Source organism: Macaca fascicularis, chromosome 10 (assembly GCF_037993035.2).
Source record: "Macaca fascicularis isolate 582-1 chromosome 10, T2T-MFA8v1.1".
Lineage (NCBI taxonomy): Eukaryota > Metazoa > Chordata > Mammalia > Primates > Cercopithecidae > Macaca > Macaca fascicularis.
This window is the reverse complement of record NC_088384.1, coordinates 95,032,864-95,049,815: the sequence shown is the minus strand read 5'-3', so window position 1 is coordinate 95,049,815 and position 16,952 is coordinate 95,032,864. Positions and strand designations below refer to the sequence as shown.

General features: G+C 48.3%; 1 protein-coding gene across 6 annotated transcripts in view; it reads right to left on the bottom strand.

Moving 5' to 3' along the window:
- Nucleotides 1-396: 396 nt before the first annotated feature.
- PPP1R16B (protein phosphatase 1 regulatory subunit 16B) overlaps nucleotides 397-16,952 on the bottom strand; it is a 122,317-nt gene continuing 105,761 nt past the window's right edge. For 3 of the 6 annotated variants that reach the window (XM_065523137.1, XM_045362972.2, XM_074005316.1), the window contains 2 exons: nucleotides 16,698-16,866; nucleotides 397-5,271 (listed from right to left, as the gene is read on the bottom strand). In XM_065523137.1, the coding sequence (XP_065379209.1) occupies nucleotides 4,762-5,271; nucleotides 16,698-16,866 (679 nt within the window). In that variant the 3' untranslated portion in view covers nucleotides 397-4,761. Of the gene's footprint in view, nucleotides 5,272-12,887; nucleotides 13,006-16,697; nucleotides 16,867-16,952 lie in introns of all 6 variants that reach the window. The other 3 variants (XR_012419376.1, XM_074005314.1, XM_074005315.1) reach the window with 3 other exon arrangements.

The window sequence follows — 16,952 nt, the reverse complement described above, 5'->3', positions numbered from 1 at the left end:
AGTGAGACTCCGTCTTAAAAAAATAAAAATAAATAAATAAATATCAGGAAAAACTTTGAAAATGTATGGAATAAATATATGCAACTCTAGGGCCTCATGTTAATTTCAAAGAGAATATTTGACAGAATGAAGGTCATTCCCAACCACCAATCTTTTCTTGAATTCATCAGTTTTCACCATCTCCCAGTCTGGAGAGACATCTGCTCCAGGTCTGAGCCCCCAAAGCTCCCTCTACTTCAGGGGCCTCATGGGAAAGCCCTCTGTGGGGAAGGGGTGGGGTAAGGGGGAAGAGACTAGAAGCCCTCACCCACCCTCTATTCCAGAAACCTCCTCTTTGTGAATTCAAGTCAGCACTGTTCAAGTGAGCTCACAGCAATAACCACTCACACTAGCAGGTGTTATTAAAAGGAATTTAATAATTTTAATTAAAAACTCTTAACAGCGAATTCCGTCACAGGCCTTGGCATCTGGAAGCAACTCCAGGGACATGTGCCCCCTTTGGGATGTGGCTGACCCACGGTTTTGGACCCGAGGCCCACCGGTGCCGCGTGGCGAGGGGCTACCTGGAAGTTACTTCAATACGATATCAAAGATCCGCGAAGATTTTTTTAAAAAAAGTTTTAAATATATTAGACTCTCTTGATTGCCGTTTTTACACAAAGCTGCTGATACAGTATACAGAGTTTTAACTTTTTTTTTTCACATAAAATACATTTTTTAAAGTGTTCTCTGTACATCAGTGGCTTCTGGTCTGGTGAATTATTGCGGAGGGCTGGGGGTCTGCAGACTTTTCCTGGGTGTGCAGAGCCAGGCCCCGCACGGTGGCACTTGCAATGCCCATGGGAAGCGGGCCCTCTGGCCAACAAGAGAGTCCTGTCGGGGAGAGGGCTATAGCTTCTGGCACAGGGGGTCACTTTTGCAGAGTCATCCACTGACCATTGGACCCTTTGCTCTTATGTGCCCTGGGGCAGGGGAGACCATCCCCAAGTTACAAATAGCAAGAGTTAAATACAGTCTTTCTGGGCATCTTGAAAGGAGCACCCTTCTTGAAAGTACCCCAGTATCCTGCTCTAGAAGAGAGAGCAGGTAGGTGAGAGAGCTCAGGATGAAAAGGTATCTGACACCAACAACCACAATGGTCTCATGTTATTACAAAGCCAGCAAACCGGTGGGGCAGGACAGGGTACACACCCTTGTTAACTTTTCTAAGCCCCTTGGAAATGGATCAAACGGTGCAGAGCAGTTTTACTTATGCTGCATATTTGATGGAGAATTCTATCCTGAAGTCTTCAGTAGCTCTGGGCCTAGAGTTTATTCGGCTTCCCTAAGCTACTCGCCAGAAACCCACAGTCTGGTGATAGCCACCAACTTTCAATTGTTTGGGGCATATGATGGTGAGTCATGCAGCACCTGCTTTGGAAGTGGTCTCCTTTAATCTAATGAGGAGCTGCCACAGGACCTGGGTCTCAGCAGGAGCCAGGCATCTGGCTGACTTTGCCTGGTTTCTCCCAGCTCCCGAATCCACCCCTGCCATGGAGGGAGGCAGATTCCTGGGGAAAGGCTTTGATGCTGAAGGAAGCAGCAACTTTTCCTCCCATTATCCATTAGTGGGGTGAGGGGACTATATAATAAATGAGCCACCATGAGCAAGAAACAATGACTTTAAAAACCTGAGATGCATTTGGCAGCAAATTGCAGAACAGTCTTCTAGACACTGATCTCAAGCTGATATTATAGAGTCCCCCAAAGATGCTGGCTGAAGGCAGCTATCACTGAAAGTTCCAGATGGAGCTGGATGATGTCTGCCTGGAACCCGAGACCCAGCATCTACAACTGCTGGCAAATGTTATCCAGGGGTGGCCATGACAGCTGTTCCCAGCTAAAGGAATTCAGACTCTAAGGATTCTGGGAGCTGAAAAGCAAAGGGTCGCTGGACCAAGATGCAGACACTTTGCCTCAGGTGACTTGAATGGGACTGCTGATGCCTGTGATCCCCAAGGGGCAGAAACCACAAAGAACAATTCTCTTGACTCTGTCTTATTCCTCCTTTATCCGCAGAACCTAACATAGTGGCTGGCATGTTGCAGCTACTCAGTAAATTACGTGAGTGAATTAATGAATGACGGCGGCTCATTCATTGGAGGTTAGTCTCCAACTTGTCTCTCAACACTCAGAAGACCTACAGGGAAAGCTCCCCAGGGACTTAAAGCCCCAAGAGGGGATGGTTTATCCCTGGCTGAAAACATGAGCCAATGCCTGAGAGTCACCCGTGTGTGAAGTCAGCTCCTGTCAGGGAATCACCTGGGATTCCCAGCCTTCTGGGTGGAGAGGAATGGCCCAGGAGGCAGGAGGCATGCGGAAAAGGAGGGAATGGCCTCAGGTGCTTAGTGGGTTGGGCAGCACATGCCTTCAGTGTTTGGCCCCTGAGCAAAAAGATCGGAAAACCTGCCCAGCTCTCTCCTGAGGAGCACGTGGCTTCCCTCAGAACTCCCTACCTTGTAGCTAAGGTCGGCTCATGAGGGCTTTCAGCGTCAGTCTGGGCTCATACTGTTTTACAGCCAATGGTACGTGTGTTTTACATCATCCTGTCCTGTTCCAGCCACAGCCTGAGATGTTGAAGAGCCCACCCCAGATGGCAGGGACGTGGGAAGCATCTGTGCACCTGTCTTCAGCCTCCTGGGCGCCTCCACCTCTACTCTAGAATACATCTATCCTGGCACTGGGGTGGAGGTGGCCTGATGCTGAGAACCTCTCCCCTTCCAGCAGCCACCAAGGGCGCAGTCACTCCCATGGGCCCTCTACTCTCTGGGCCAGTCGCTCTGCTTCTGGGAAAGCATCACTCAGGCTCCCTGAAGTCCAGCTTCCTCTCTGCGTTATGGGGCCGTGGGGGCCACAGTAGGGGGCTAAGAATGAAGAATGACAAAAAGCAGATCCCATGACAAAAGTTGTGGCACAAGGCGGGGATGGTCTTCCAGCCCCAAGCCCCTAGCCCAGGTGCCCCTCAGGGAAAGTTTCTCATAGACTGAGAAAGAAGTGGGTTAAAAAGAACCCAGATCTGTTCCCCAGATTAAAATCTGGACCTAGGGGACCCCTTCAGAGCTCTAAGGAGGTAGTTTAAGGACAAATAAAAGGCGCACAGAGCAGGGGACAACCTGCAGCTTGTTGGTTGCACCAAAAGGTTCTGGCTGAGCCTGTGGGCAGTGCCCGTGCCATGGGCAACTCCAAAGGGGGTCCTGGGAGAATCAGCAGTGAGGGGAGAACAGCCATTCACAGTCCTCCCTCCCCAGCATCAGGAAGGCTGGGACTATGAAACTGCAGAGCTGGGCAAGACCCAACTCCGGCCCTACCACGGCTCTCCTGAATGCAGGACGGGATATTGACCACGTGCACCCTGGATTCGCAGATTTGGGACATCACCACTCCTGCAAGTGCAGGCTGGGAGCCCCTGGGCCAGGCAGGAACTCAAAAGGGCTGACTGGCAAATCTGCCTCACCAAGCATCCCCAGAAAAGCAAAAGCTGGGCCCGGGATCCTGAGCACTGACTCCACACACATGACTGATGGGGGGGATGAGGGTGGGAGGTGGAGGTAGGCTGGCCCCTAATTGCTTGCTCTGACAGCTCAGTCTGAGGAGGGCTGGCTGAGATGGACTGGGCTGAAACAGTCTGGATATTCACAAAGACCCAAGGGTGCTGGGCTCTGTCACTGTTAACTAGCGACTGTTTTTTTAAATTAACTGGCCTCTCTGGCTGGAAAAGCATTCCAATGGAAGCTCCTCACTTAGCTTCATTTTTCCAGCACCAGCCAGTAAAACCCAGTGACCGTGATACGATCAGCAAGAAGAAGTGAATTCAGATACCTCCCTCCCTCTAGGAGTTTTACAGACTGCAGGAATTTTTAAAATCAGATATACTTTTGTAAATACTGACCTTGTCCCCCTCCCACACCCTTCTGCCTTTGGCACTTCCATCCAAGAGGAAAACATTATTTGGTTGATTCCAGAAATGGAATCGCCTGGTTTTCCCCCTTTATCCCTGGATGGTCATACAGCTGGCTCCTGGCATGGGTAGAAGTGTGGCTCTCAACAAGGCTGCAGGGAGCAGGTCTGTGTCCATCTCATCTACCCATGTAGGTTCCTGGCTCCCTCTGAACACAGCGAGGACTTCTCGCTCCTGTCAGGTGTGGCTGGTGGCCCAGACCTTGGGATGACTCTGAGCAGGACTATGGGTCTCAGCTTAGCAGGTCCCCTCCCCTGCTAAAGCCACATTGGCAGTGGTAATGAGACTCTGAGTCTTAATTTCCATCCTTTTGGGAATACCCCATACATTCTAAGCCCCCTTGCTTCCCCTGAGCCCAGGTATGTCATTCCTACACACACTGATCGAGCTTGGGTGTGCGTGTGTGTCTGTGTGTGTGTGTGTGTGTTGATGTGACATGCACATACTGATCCGGAGAAGCCTTTATACCAAGAATAGAGCTGGGATCTCAAGCCCACCCTCCCAAGATCAGACAGCAGAGTGAGCCAGGAGGCCATGACGGGCCTTGTGTCAGATGGCAGACGATGCAGCAGGAAGCAGAACCATGGGACATGGGACATGGGATGCTATGGGCAGCCAGGTGAGGGCTGGGGTCTGAGTTCCTCTGAAAAGCAGAGCCCACCTCTCCCCAGCTGCCCTATGACACCTCCCCAGCCAGGGCTGTCGGGCTGGCCTGGATTCCAGGAGCCCCTCTCCAGGCATCTCCCTCCTCCATCACACGGAGACTAGGAGATACGGCAACAGCCATGCACCTTCTCCTCCATCTCCTCTATGGGGGCCTTGAACTTTAAAAGTGGGGGATCTCCGCTGGTGACCGTGTAATATACCGAGGTCCCATTGCTGCTGTACGGTGAAGTTCTGCCTCCGATCAAGGGGGCCTTGCCTTCACTGCTACTCTCGCCCGTCCTGGCCATGCTGCTGCCCAGGTGGGTGCTAAGGAAGGGGTGGCTGAGCAGCTTGGCTGCAGCCCGCTGCCGCTTCAGCTCCAGAAGCGTCTGAGGGCTCTGCTCCTTGTAGCTGCTCCAGGGCGGGGTGGCGTCAGCCACGCCAGGGTTGCCATAGGCCATGCTGTAGTCGGGCACCTCATGCACCTTCCAGACATCGCCATTGGCCAGTGCATACTGGTAGGCACTGACCGGAGCCCGGAGGCCATTCTCAACAGGCATGTCCAATTCACCTCGTGGGATCTTGGTAGGAAATTCGGAGAGTAGCACTGGCTTCTCTAGCCTGGGGTTCTGCGAGTGAGAAGGACAACATTACCAGCTGGCTGGAAGATCTGAACCTACTATCCACCTGTCTCTCTGCTGAGGGCATTATTCTTTAGACCTTTCCCCTATCTGTTTTCCCTCTCTGGGTATTGGGGCCAGGGTTGTCCTTTGGGGAACCCCCAATCTATGAATTTTTGTAGAGCTGACTGACCCCTGGTCTTGCTCCAGGGCCTGGATCATGACCTAAGGCCTAGCCAGTCAACATATTTCACTACCGGGATTGGCCCAGGGATGAGTTCTTAACTGAAATTGCTTCAGTGAAGCAACCCTGGGACTTCTGCGAGAACAATTGGGAAAGAGAAGTTTCTGTAGGAACTGTGGGTAGTAAGAATGATGTAAGCTGAGGGCTGGGGAGATATTATGTTGAAGGGTCTGCTTGCAAGTGAAGTTGACATGAAGGAAAACTAAGAGAGACCGCATCCCAATGACACATTTGAAGCCCAGGATCCTTCCAGGCCCAGACTTTTCAGTTGCATAAGCCAATAAATTCCTTGTGTGTAAGTCTATTTTAGTTGGGTTTTTCAGTCACTTGTAATCCTTCCTCTGTATTTGAAGCATGTCTCACAAAGATTCTTACCCAGGGACCCTGTATACCCAATAATCCTTGGATAACAAGAGTTTGAAAAGTAGCTGCTTCCTAAAAACTATAAACTAAAAAATAGATACAAGCGACAATAACATTTAAAGCACAGCAAAAATCACCATGAACAAGGAACAAGGTCAAAAGACACATGAAGAAACTAGAAAAATATTTTCAACATATACGACAGAAAAGAGAGTAATTTTCAAAAAGTATAAAGAACTCTTCAAAGTTTTTTGTTTTGTTTTGTTTTGTTTTGTTTTGTTTTTGAGGCGGAGTCTCGCTCCGTCGCCCAGGCTGGAGTGCAGTGGCCGCATCTCGGCTCACTGCAAGCTCCGCCTCCCGGGTTTACGCCATTCTCCTGCCTCAGCCTCCCGAGTAGCTGGGACTACAGGCGCCCGCCACCTCGCCCGGCTAGTTTTTTGTATTTTTTTTTTTTTTTAGTAGAGACGGGGTTTCACCGTGTTAGACAGGATGGTCTCAATCGCCTGACCTCGTGATCCGCCCGTCTCGGCCTCCCAAAGTGCTGGGATTACAGGCTTGAGCCACCACGCCCGGCCTTTTTTTTTTTTTTTTTTTTTTTTTTAAACGGAGTCCTGCTCTGTCTCTTACGCTAGAGTGGAGCAGTGGCGCAATCTCGCTCACCACAACCTCTGCCTCCCGCGTTCAAGCAATTCTCCCACTTCAGCCTCCCGAGTAGCTGGGATTACAGGTGCACACCACCATACCCAGCTAATTTTCATGTTTTTATTTTTTATTTTTATTTTTATTTTTTTTGAGACGGAGTCTCGCTCTGTCGCCCAGGCTGGAGTGCAGTGGCGCGATCTCGGCTCACTGCAAGCTCCGCCTCCCGGGTTCACGCCATTCTCCTGCCTCAGCCTCCCGAGTAGCTGGGACTACAGGCGCCCATAACCGCGCCCGGCTAATTTTTTTGTATTTTTAGTAGAGACGGGGTTTCACCGTGGTCTCGATCTCCTGACCTTGTGATCCGCCCGCCTCGGCCTCCCAAAGTGCTGGGATTACAGGCGTGAGTTTTTATAGAGACGGGGTTTCACCATGCTGGCCAAGCTGATCTTGAACTCCTGACCTCAAGTGATCCACACTCCTCGGCTTCCCAAAATGCAGAGATTGCAAGCATGAGCCACCATGCCCAGCCAAAAGTCAATTTTTAAAAGACTACCTACCCAGACCGGGAGTGGTGGCTCACGCCTGTAATCCCAGCACTATGGGAGGCTGAGGTGGGTGGATCACGGGGTCAGGAGATCGAGACCATCCTGGCTAACACAGTGAAACCCCGTCTCTACTAAAAATACAAAAAATTAGCCGGGTATGGTGACGGGTGCCTGTAGTCCCAGCTACTCAGGAGGCTGAGGCAGGAGAATGGCGTGAACCTGGGAGGCAGAGCTTGAGCCGAGATCGTACCACTGCACTCCAGCCTGGGCAACAGAGCGAGACTCCGTCTAAAAAAAAAAAAAAAACAAAAAAAAACCTACCTACCCAATAAAAATAGTAGGCAGAGGATACTAATATGCAGCCCACAGCAAAATATATAGATATACATGGCATTGGAAAAAAGTATTCATCCTCACACATCGTTAATAATATAAAAATTAAAACAACAAAATATCACTTTTAGATATCACATTGACAAATATGTTTAAAGTGTGTTATTACTCAGTGTTGGCAGGGGTATAGGGAAATGAGTGAGAATGTAAATTGCTACAGTCTTTTTGATGGACAATTTTGCATCATCCTTCAGTGAAATTTTTTTTCTTTTTTTCCTTTCTTCTCTCCCCAGCTCTTCAGTAAAAAAAAAAAAAAAAAAAAAAAAAAAAAATAGGCCTGGCGCGGTGGCTCAAGCCTGTAATTCCAGCACTTTGGGAGGCTGAGACGGGCGGATTACGAGGTCAGGAGATCGAGACCATCCTGGCTAACACGGTGAAACCCCGTCTCTACTAAAAATACAAAAAAAAAAAAAAAAAAAAAATAGCTGGGTGACATGGCGGGCGCCTGTAGTCCCAGCTACTTGGGAGGCTGAGGCAGGAGAATGGCGTAAACCCAGGATGCAGAGCTTGCAGTGAGCTGAGATCCGGCCACTGCACTCCAGCCTGGGCGGCAGAGTGAGACTCCGTCTCAAAAAAAAAAAAATAATAATAATGATAATAATTTTTTAGAAAAGATTATATACTTTGCACCAGCAAGCCTATTTCCCAGATTTTCTCTCTCATTAGTGCAAAGCCTAAAAGTCATCACTGGGCAAGCAGGAAATTGTGGCCAGTACTTCTATTGGAATGTTCTGTAGCTTGTAAAAAGAATGAACGAAGTCTCCATGAGTTGGCATGGAAAGATGTCGAAGATATATACATAATCTAGTTTTCTAACATATATATAATAACACATATATATAATAACATATATATATGGTAATATGTGATAAGGCAAAGAACACTTTCCTTAGTAAGTTTCCATTTATGAGTGTGTATTTCTTCTCTTTCTCCTTTTAGAGTCAGGGCCTCACTATGTTGCACAGGCTGGTCTTGAACTCCTGGTCTCAAGTGATCCTCTCACCTCAGCCTCCCAAAACACTGGGATTACAGGCATGAGCCACCGAGTCCACTTTTTTTTTTGTTAATGGCTCCTTCTGAACTATGCAGGCAGACTGATGCCATGTCATGCGGAGACCGTTTCTTGGTGGTCCTAGTCAGTGCTTCTCAAACTTCGATGTGTATGTGAGTTGCCTAGGGATATTGTTAAAATCCGTATTCTGATTCAATAGGTCAGGGTTGGGGCCTGAAATTTGGCACTTCTAAGAATTTCCTGCTGATGTTTAGAGTGGCAAAGATCTGAGACACTGATCCCATCTTCGATGCACATTGGCATCATCTAGACCATTAAAAACATGTACAGGCCGAGCGCGGTGGCTCACGCTTATAATCCCAGCACTTTGGGAGGCTGAGGTGGATGGATCACTTGAGGTCAGGAGTTCAAGACCTGCCTGGCCAATATGGTGAAACCTTGTCTCTACTAAAAGAAAAATACAAAAATTAGACAGGTGCAGTGATGCATGCCTCCAATCCCAGTTACTCAAGAGGCTGAGGCAGGATAATTGTTTGAAGCAGGAGGCAGAGGTTGCAGTGAGCCAAGATTGTATCATTGTGCTCCAGCCTGGGCAACAGAGTGAGACTCCATCTCAAAAAAAAAAAAAAAAAAAACCCATATACAACACCAATCTGAAAACATCACATATTATATAATTCCAAGTATATACCATTTTGGAAAAGCAAGACTATGGAAACAGTAGAAGATCAGTGGTTGCTAGGGTTTGGGGAGGAAGCATAAGTAGAACACCAGGGCTGTTTAGTGGGATAGACTTGGTCTCTTTAACCAGTTGTTCGCAATCTCAGCTGTCTAATATAACCACTTAAACCAATTGGCGAGAGCATTCTGTGTGACCCTATCATGACGGACACATGACATTATGCATTTGTCAAAACCCACAGGAGGTACAGCACAAAGAGCAAACCCAACATAAACTATGGGCTTTAGTTCACAATAAAGTATCAATATTGACCCATTGGTGGTAACATATGTACCACACTAATGCGAGTTGTTAATAACAGGGGAAACCAGGGTGGAGGGGGGTTTATATGGGAAATATCTACTTTCCACTCATTTTTCTAGAGTTCTAAAACTGCTCGGAAAAAAAAATCTATTCGTTTAAAAAGAAAAAATCCCTGCTGGGTGCAGTGGCTCATGTCTGTCATCCCAGCACTTTGGGAGGATGGCGTCAGCCTGAGAGTTGGAGACCAGCCTGGGCAGCATAGTGAGACCTCATCACTACAAAAAAATTTAAAAATTAGCTGGGCATGGTGGTGCGTGCCTGTGGTCCCAGCTACATGGGAGGCTGGGCAGGAAGATCACTTGAGCCCAGGAGGTTGAGGCTGCAGTGAGCCATATTTACACCACTGCAGTCTAGCTTGAGTGACAGAATGAGACCCCATCTGAACAAAACAAAACAAAACCCACCTATATCCATCTCCAGTGTCAGAAATCAGAGCACTGAAAGAAGAGGAATTAACTCCGGCCTGAAGGATGTGGGTTAGACGAAAGAGGTTTTCTCATGATGCAGGGAACTTCTAAATATATTTATCTGCCTAATGCTTAATGAGATACAAATTATGGGCTGAGTCCTATGCAGATAAGAACACAACTGACCCTAGAACACCCTTTGTGGTAGGCACATCATCTTGGCAATGGTGAACTGAGATACTGGAAAACAGGAAGGTTAAATGAAACCCCCACCTTTCGTGTTCTGGGGAATGGCTGACTGCACAGAATCACCCTTCCCCACAGGATTTCCAGAGCGCTCAGACGACCCCTCCTTATCCTAGGACAACCCAAACACAGTTCCCCAAATTCTCATTCTTTTTCTCTGCAATGATTAGCTAAACTGTCAACTTATCAACTGAAATTAAATGCTTGCTAAATGATTTTTTTTTTTTTTTTTAGATAGAGTCTCACTCTGTTGCCTAGGCTGGAGTGCAGTGGTGCGATCTTGGCTCACTGCAACCTCTGCTTCCCAGGTTCAAGTGATTCTCCTGCCTCAGGCTCCCAAGTAGCTGGGATTTCAGGCACCTGCCACCACACCTGGCTATTTTTAGTAGAGACAGGGTTTCACCATGTTGGCCAGGCTGGTCTCGAACTCCTGACCTCAGATGATCCACCCACCTGGGCCTCTCAAAGTGCTGGGATTACAGGCGTGAGCCAACGTGCCCAGTGGTAAATGATTTAACCAAATTTTAGTTAAGCTGCTCCCCTCCCCACAGGATCCTGGACTTTGACTCACCCTGAGGGTAAACAAGCACTGCAATGCAGAAAAACTCTCCTGAAGACCCTTCTGGAAATGGGCTGACCATGGGACACACATTCCTGGTCAACTGTCCAATTACACCACCTGCTCGTCCCACCCCCGACCCTCAGTCCTTGCAACCTCTGTCTTCCTCCCTAGGAAATGAACTCCTTTCTCCCTGACCTGCAAGATCCTTGCCAATTCTGTGGTCGAAGCAATCTACTTACTGCTGCAATCACTTGAAAAACAGTCTCTCTTTAGGTTTGAAAAACAACGACATGGCCGGGCGTGATGGCTCACGCCTGTAATCCTAGCACTTTGGGAGGCTGAGGCGGGCAGATCACGAGGTCAAGAGATCGAGACCATCCTGGCCAGCATGGTGAAACCCTGTCTCTACTAAAAATACAAAAATTGGCTGGGTATGGTGGCATGCGCCTGTAGTCCCAGCTACTCAGGAGGCTGAGGCAGGAGAATCACTTGAACCCGGGAGGCAGAGGTTGCAGTGAGCCAAGATCGAGTCACTGCACTCCAGCCTGGCCACAGAGCAAGACTCCATCTCAAAACAAACAAACAAACAAACAAACAAAAAACCAACGACAAACATATACAATGCCAAGGTCCCAACTCCTGAGATTCTGATTTAGTCTGTCTGTACTACTTCTTAAACATTAGATTAAAAAACAAGGGGCACGTTGGCTCACGCCTGTAATCCCAGCACTCTGGGAGGCCAAGGCAGGCAGATCACTTAACGTCAGGAGTTCGAGACCAGCTTGGCCAATATGGGGAAATTCCGTCTTCTATCAAAAAACACAAAAATTAGCCGGGCGTGATAGCGGGTGCCTATAGTCCTAGCTACTCAGGAGGCTGAGGTGGGAGAATTGCTTGAATCTGGGAGGTACAGGCTGCAGTGAACCAAGATCGCGCCACTGCACTCCAGTCCAGCCTGGGCGACAGAGTGAGACCCTGTCTCACAGGAAAAAAAAAAAAAAAAGAAGAAGAAAAAACAGTGAACCAAAGTCAGCCACAGCGTTGGAAGAAATGTGATTTGGGGGTCAGGCTGAACAAATTATTCCTCAAATAAGTGGTTCTGAAATTCTTATGTGCAGCAGTATCGCCACATCTGGGGTGGGTCCTGAGAATCTACATTTATTTATTTTTACTTTTTGGTTTTTTTTCAGAGACCAGGCCTCACTCTGTCACCCAGGCTGGAGTGCAGTGGTGCTATCATAGCTCACTGCAGCCTCGAATTCCTCGACTCAAGCAATCCTCCTGCCTCAGCCTCATGAGACCGAAGACTACACACCACCACACCCAGCTAATTGTTTTTTTTTTTAGGTGGGGGTGGCAGAGATAGGGTCTTGCTATGTTGTCCAGTAACTCCTAGGCTCAGGAGATCCTCCCACCTCAGCCTCCCTCAGTTTTGGGGTTACAGGTGTGAGCCACTGTGCCCAGCCAAAATCTGCATTTCTAACAAGTTCCCAGGTGTGCTGATGTTGCTGGTCTGGGCACCATGCTTTGAGAATTCCCACCCTAACATGGTGAAACCCCATCTCTACTAAAACACAAAAATTAGCTGGGCATGGTGGCAGGTGCCTGTAATCTCAGCTACTTGGGAGGCTGAGGCAGGAGAGTCACTTGAACCCGGGAGGCAGAGATTGCAGTGAGCCGAGATGGTGACGTTGCACTCCAGCCTGGGCAACAAGAGCGAAACTCTGTAGCAAAAAAAAAAAAAAAAAAAAAGACTGACTATACCAAGAGTTGGCAAGAAACACTCTGCCATGGGAAAGCAGACAGGTACAAAGCACCTTGGAAAACTGCTTGGTAGTATCCACTAAAGCTAAACATATGCCTACCCGTGACTCCCACTGTGTTCCTGGGTATATTCCCAACACAAAATAGCGCTTATGTCCACTGAAAGACATGCACGAAAATGTTTATAGCAGTTTTATTCACAGTGGCCAGAAACAAGAAACCCAAATGTCCACCAAAAGGAGAATGGAGGCCAAGAGCAGTGGCTCACTGTAATACCAACACTTTGGGAGGCCGAGGAGGGTGGATCATTTGAGGTCAGGAATTCAAGACCAGCCTGGCCAATATGGCGAAACCTTGTCTCTACTAAAAATATAAAAATTAGCCGGGCGTGGTGGCACGCACCTGTATTCCCAGCTACTCAGGAGGCTGAGGCAGGAGAATCGCTTGAACCTGGAAGGCGGAGGTTGTAGTGAGCCGAGAGCATGCCACTGCACTCTAGCTTGGGTGACAAAGCGAGACTCTGTCTCAAAAAAAAAAAAAAAAAAAAAGGAGAATGGATATGTAAATTTTAATATTCAAACGACCGAATTCTAGAAAGCAATAAAAAAGAATGAGGGAGCCAGGCGCGTCGGCTCACGCCTGTAATCCCAGCACTTTGGGAGGCCGAGTCGGGTGGATCACGAGGTCAGGAGATCGAGACCATCCTGGCTAACACAGTGAAACCCCGTCTCTACTAAAAATACAAAACATTAGCCGGGCGAGGTGGTGGGCGCCTGTAGTCCCAACTACTAGGGAAGCTGAGGCAGGAGAATGGCGTGAATCTGGGAGGCGGAGCTTGCAGTGAGCCAAGATCGCGCCACTGTGCTCCAGCCTGGGTGACAGAGCGAGACTTCATCTCAAAAAAAAAAAAAACAAAAAAAACAACAACAACAACAACAGAATGAGGCCAGGGAGACTGGGATATGAGGATCATTTGAGTTCAGGTGTTTGAGAGCAGCCTGGGTAACATAGCAAGATTCTATCTCTAAAAAAAATTTTCTGTTTTGTTTTGTTTTGTTTTGAGACAAAGTCTCACTCTGTCCCCAGGCTGAAGTGCGGTGGCTCAATCTTGGCTCACTGCAACCTCCACCTCCTGGGTTCAAGGGATTCTCCTGCCTCAGCCTCCTGAGTAGCTGGGATTACACGTGCCCACCACTATGCCCAGTTAATTTCTGTATTTTTAGTAGAGACGGGGTTTCACCATGTTGGCTAGGATGGTCTCAATCTCTTTTTTTTTTTTTTTTTTTTTTTTGAGACGCAGTCTCGCTCTGTCGCCCAGGCTGGGGTGCAGTGGCCAGATCTCAGCTCACTGCAAGCTCCGCCTCCCGGGTTCCCGCCATTCTCCTGCCTCAGCCTCCTGAGTAGCTGGGACTACAGGCGCCCGCCACCTCGCCCGGCTAGTTTTTTGTACTTTTTAGTAAAGATGGGGTTTCACCGTGTTAGCCAGGATGGTCTTGATCTCCTGACCTCGTGATCCGCCCGTCTCGGCCTCCCAAAGTGCTGGGATTACAGGCTTGAGCCACCGCGCCCAGCCGGTCTCAATCTCTTGACCTTGTGATCCACCCGCCTTGGCCTTCCAAAGTCTGGGATTACAGGCATGAGCCACGGCACCCGGCCAAAAAAATTTTTTTTAATTAGCCAGGCATGTTGGTGCATACCTATAGTCCCAGCTACCCAAGAAGCTGAGGTGGAAGGATCACTTGATCCCGAGAGGTCAAGGCTGCAGTGAGCTAGGATCACACCACTGAACTCCAGCCCAGACAACAGAGTGAACTCCTGTCTCAAAAAAAAAAACAAAAACAAAAAACAAAAACAGAACTACTGCTATATGCCACAACGTGGGTGACTCTCACAGATGTTAAAAAAGCCAGACATAAAAGAAGACAAACTACAGTGTCTATTCATATGCATATACAAAACTAATCTTTAGAACTCAAAGTTAGATAGTGGCTACATTTGGAGTGGGAGAAACGACAGAGAGAGAACATGGATGATGAAAATGCTCTATGAATTCATCCGAGTGTGTACATTTGTAAAAGTTTGTTGAAAATCTCATTTAAGATTTGTCTACTTGGCCAGGCATGGTGGCTCACATCTGTAAGCCCAGACTTTGGGAGGTCCAGGTGGGCGGATTGTTTGAGGTCAGAACTTCAAAACCAGCCTGGCCAACGTGGTGAAACCCCATCTCTACTAAAAATACAAAAATCCAGCAGGTGTCGTGGTGGGCACTAGTAATCCCAACTACTGGGGAGGCTGAGGCAGGAGGATCACTTGAACCCGTGAGGCAGAGCTTGCAGTGAGCTGAAATCACACCACTGCACTCCAGCCTGGGTAACATGCAAGGCTTCATATCATTAAAAAAAAAAAAAAAAAAAGGTTTGTCTGCTTTACCATACTTAAGTTACACCACAATCACAAAGGAAAAATAAATAAAGCACAGCTGGGAGACATCTGAAATGTGATTTGATCTTGATCTATGTCTCTTTTCTCACCAATCCTCAGACTAAGGGGCCAGGCAGAACAAAGCTTCCCTATGTGCCCTCTCCATCACCAGCTGGTGGCTTTGATGTGGCCTCCCCTTGGGCAGGCACCTTCACACCTCCTGGTGAGACAGACAGTAGGTGACCTCACTGTTCATGCTGGGAAGCAGGGTCCCTCTGAGACACATGGGCATGCTGGGTAGCTAATCAATTGCATCCCAGCAAAGCTAAACTCTCTAGGCATGTTTTCATCTGTTCATGGTGTGGTGGAAGAACAAAAATGGCAGACCACCTCTGGTACAGTTAGCTTATCCCTCGTCCTCAGCAATTCCACTCCAGCCCCAAACTTGTTCACTCCACTCAGCAATAAAGCAGCCATGCTGAGTGTGTTGGTTCTGGGTTAAGTAGTGTCCCTCAAAAATTCATGTCTACCTGGAACCTCCAAATGTGACTTTATCTGGAAATAGGTATTTGCAGGTGTAATAAATTAAATTAAGATTAGGTCATACTGGATTGGCATGGGCTCCAATCCAATGACTGGTGTCCTTATAAGAGGAAAAAACAGGCTAGGTACAGTGGCTCAAACCTGTAATCTCGATACTTTGGGAAGCCAAGGTGGGAGGATTGCTTGAGGCTAAGTTTGAGACCAACCTGGGCAACATAGCAAGACCTCATCTCTACAAGAAATTTAAAAATTAGCCAGGCATGATGGCCCCCACCTATAGTCCCAGCTACTTGGGAAGCTGAGGTGGGAGGATCGCTTAAGCCGATGAGTTGGAGTCTTCAGTGATCTATAATCATGCCATTGCCTGAGTGACAGAGCAAGACCCTGTCTCAAAAAAAAAAAAAAAAAATCCAATAAAATAAAAATAAAAAGAGAAAATACACACACACACACACACAAAGAAGAATGTCATGTGGCGATAGAAGCAGAGACTAGAATCATGCTAGCAAAAGCCAAAGAATGCCTGAGCCACCAGAAGCTCACAGAGCTATGGAACAGAATCTCCTTGAGAGCCCTCAGAGGGAACCAACGCTGTGTCACCTTGATTTTAGACTTCTGGCTTTCAGAACGGAGACAGAATAAATTTCCACCATGTTAAGCCATCCAGTTTGTGAAAATTTCTCAAAGCAACCACCAGAAATGAATGTGTGTTCCCTTAGGAAAGCAGCTTAAAGCTTAAAGGACCATTGGCTGCTACAGGAGCAGGCTTCTCAGAGGTCCTACTAGGATCCTACTCCATTTTTCAAAAAGCATGTTCTGATAAACACAATTCTCAATATCTTGTTATATTTCCTGAAAAAGAAGTTGTAGCTCCCTCAGCTCCTGGGTGACTGCCCTATTGAAGCTCTCTTCTGGGAAGCCTACTGCTAGGTGTGCTGGAGCATAGCTAGGCACATAGCGGACACTCACCCCCTGTCAATTAGGAGACGCACCTGTGTGCCAAAGCACCCAGCTCAGCCTCTAACACGCTCCCTGATCACCTCTTTAACTACAGCAGCCACCAGCATCAGACTGAAACTGCTGGCTGAACTACAGTAGCCACCACCATCAGACTGGATATGCTAGTTTAAGGGCAGTGCCTGGCTACTTCCCTCTGAAGGCTCTCAGTTGAAGAGGCAAGGCCAGGCTTGGCCCTGTTCTCCTCCCATTGCAGTGGCTGACACTGGGGCAGAGAGTGAGGCCACTCACAGGGTCCTTATTCTCTTGGTCTGTCCTGGTCTCCCTGATGTCCCCGTTGTAGGTGGAGGTCCGCTGATCCTCGGCTGCACTCCGCTGCTGCCACAGGATGGCCTCTCCCTCATACTCCTTTCTGTACAGGTTGGTCCTGTCCGACAGGCTGGCTCGACGCACCACCTTCCTGAGAGGACAAAGTGGGTGCTGGAGGCTGCACCCAGGCGCCACAGGCAGGAGCACGCACGGGGACCCTTGGCTGCCCTGCCCTGG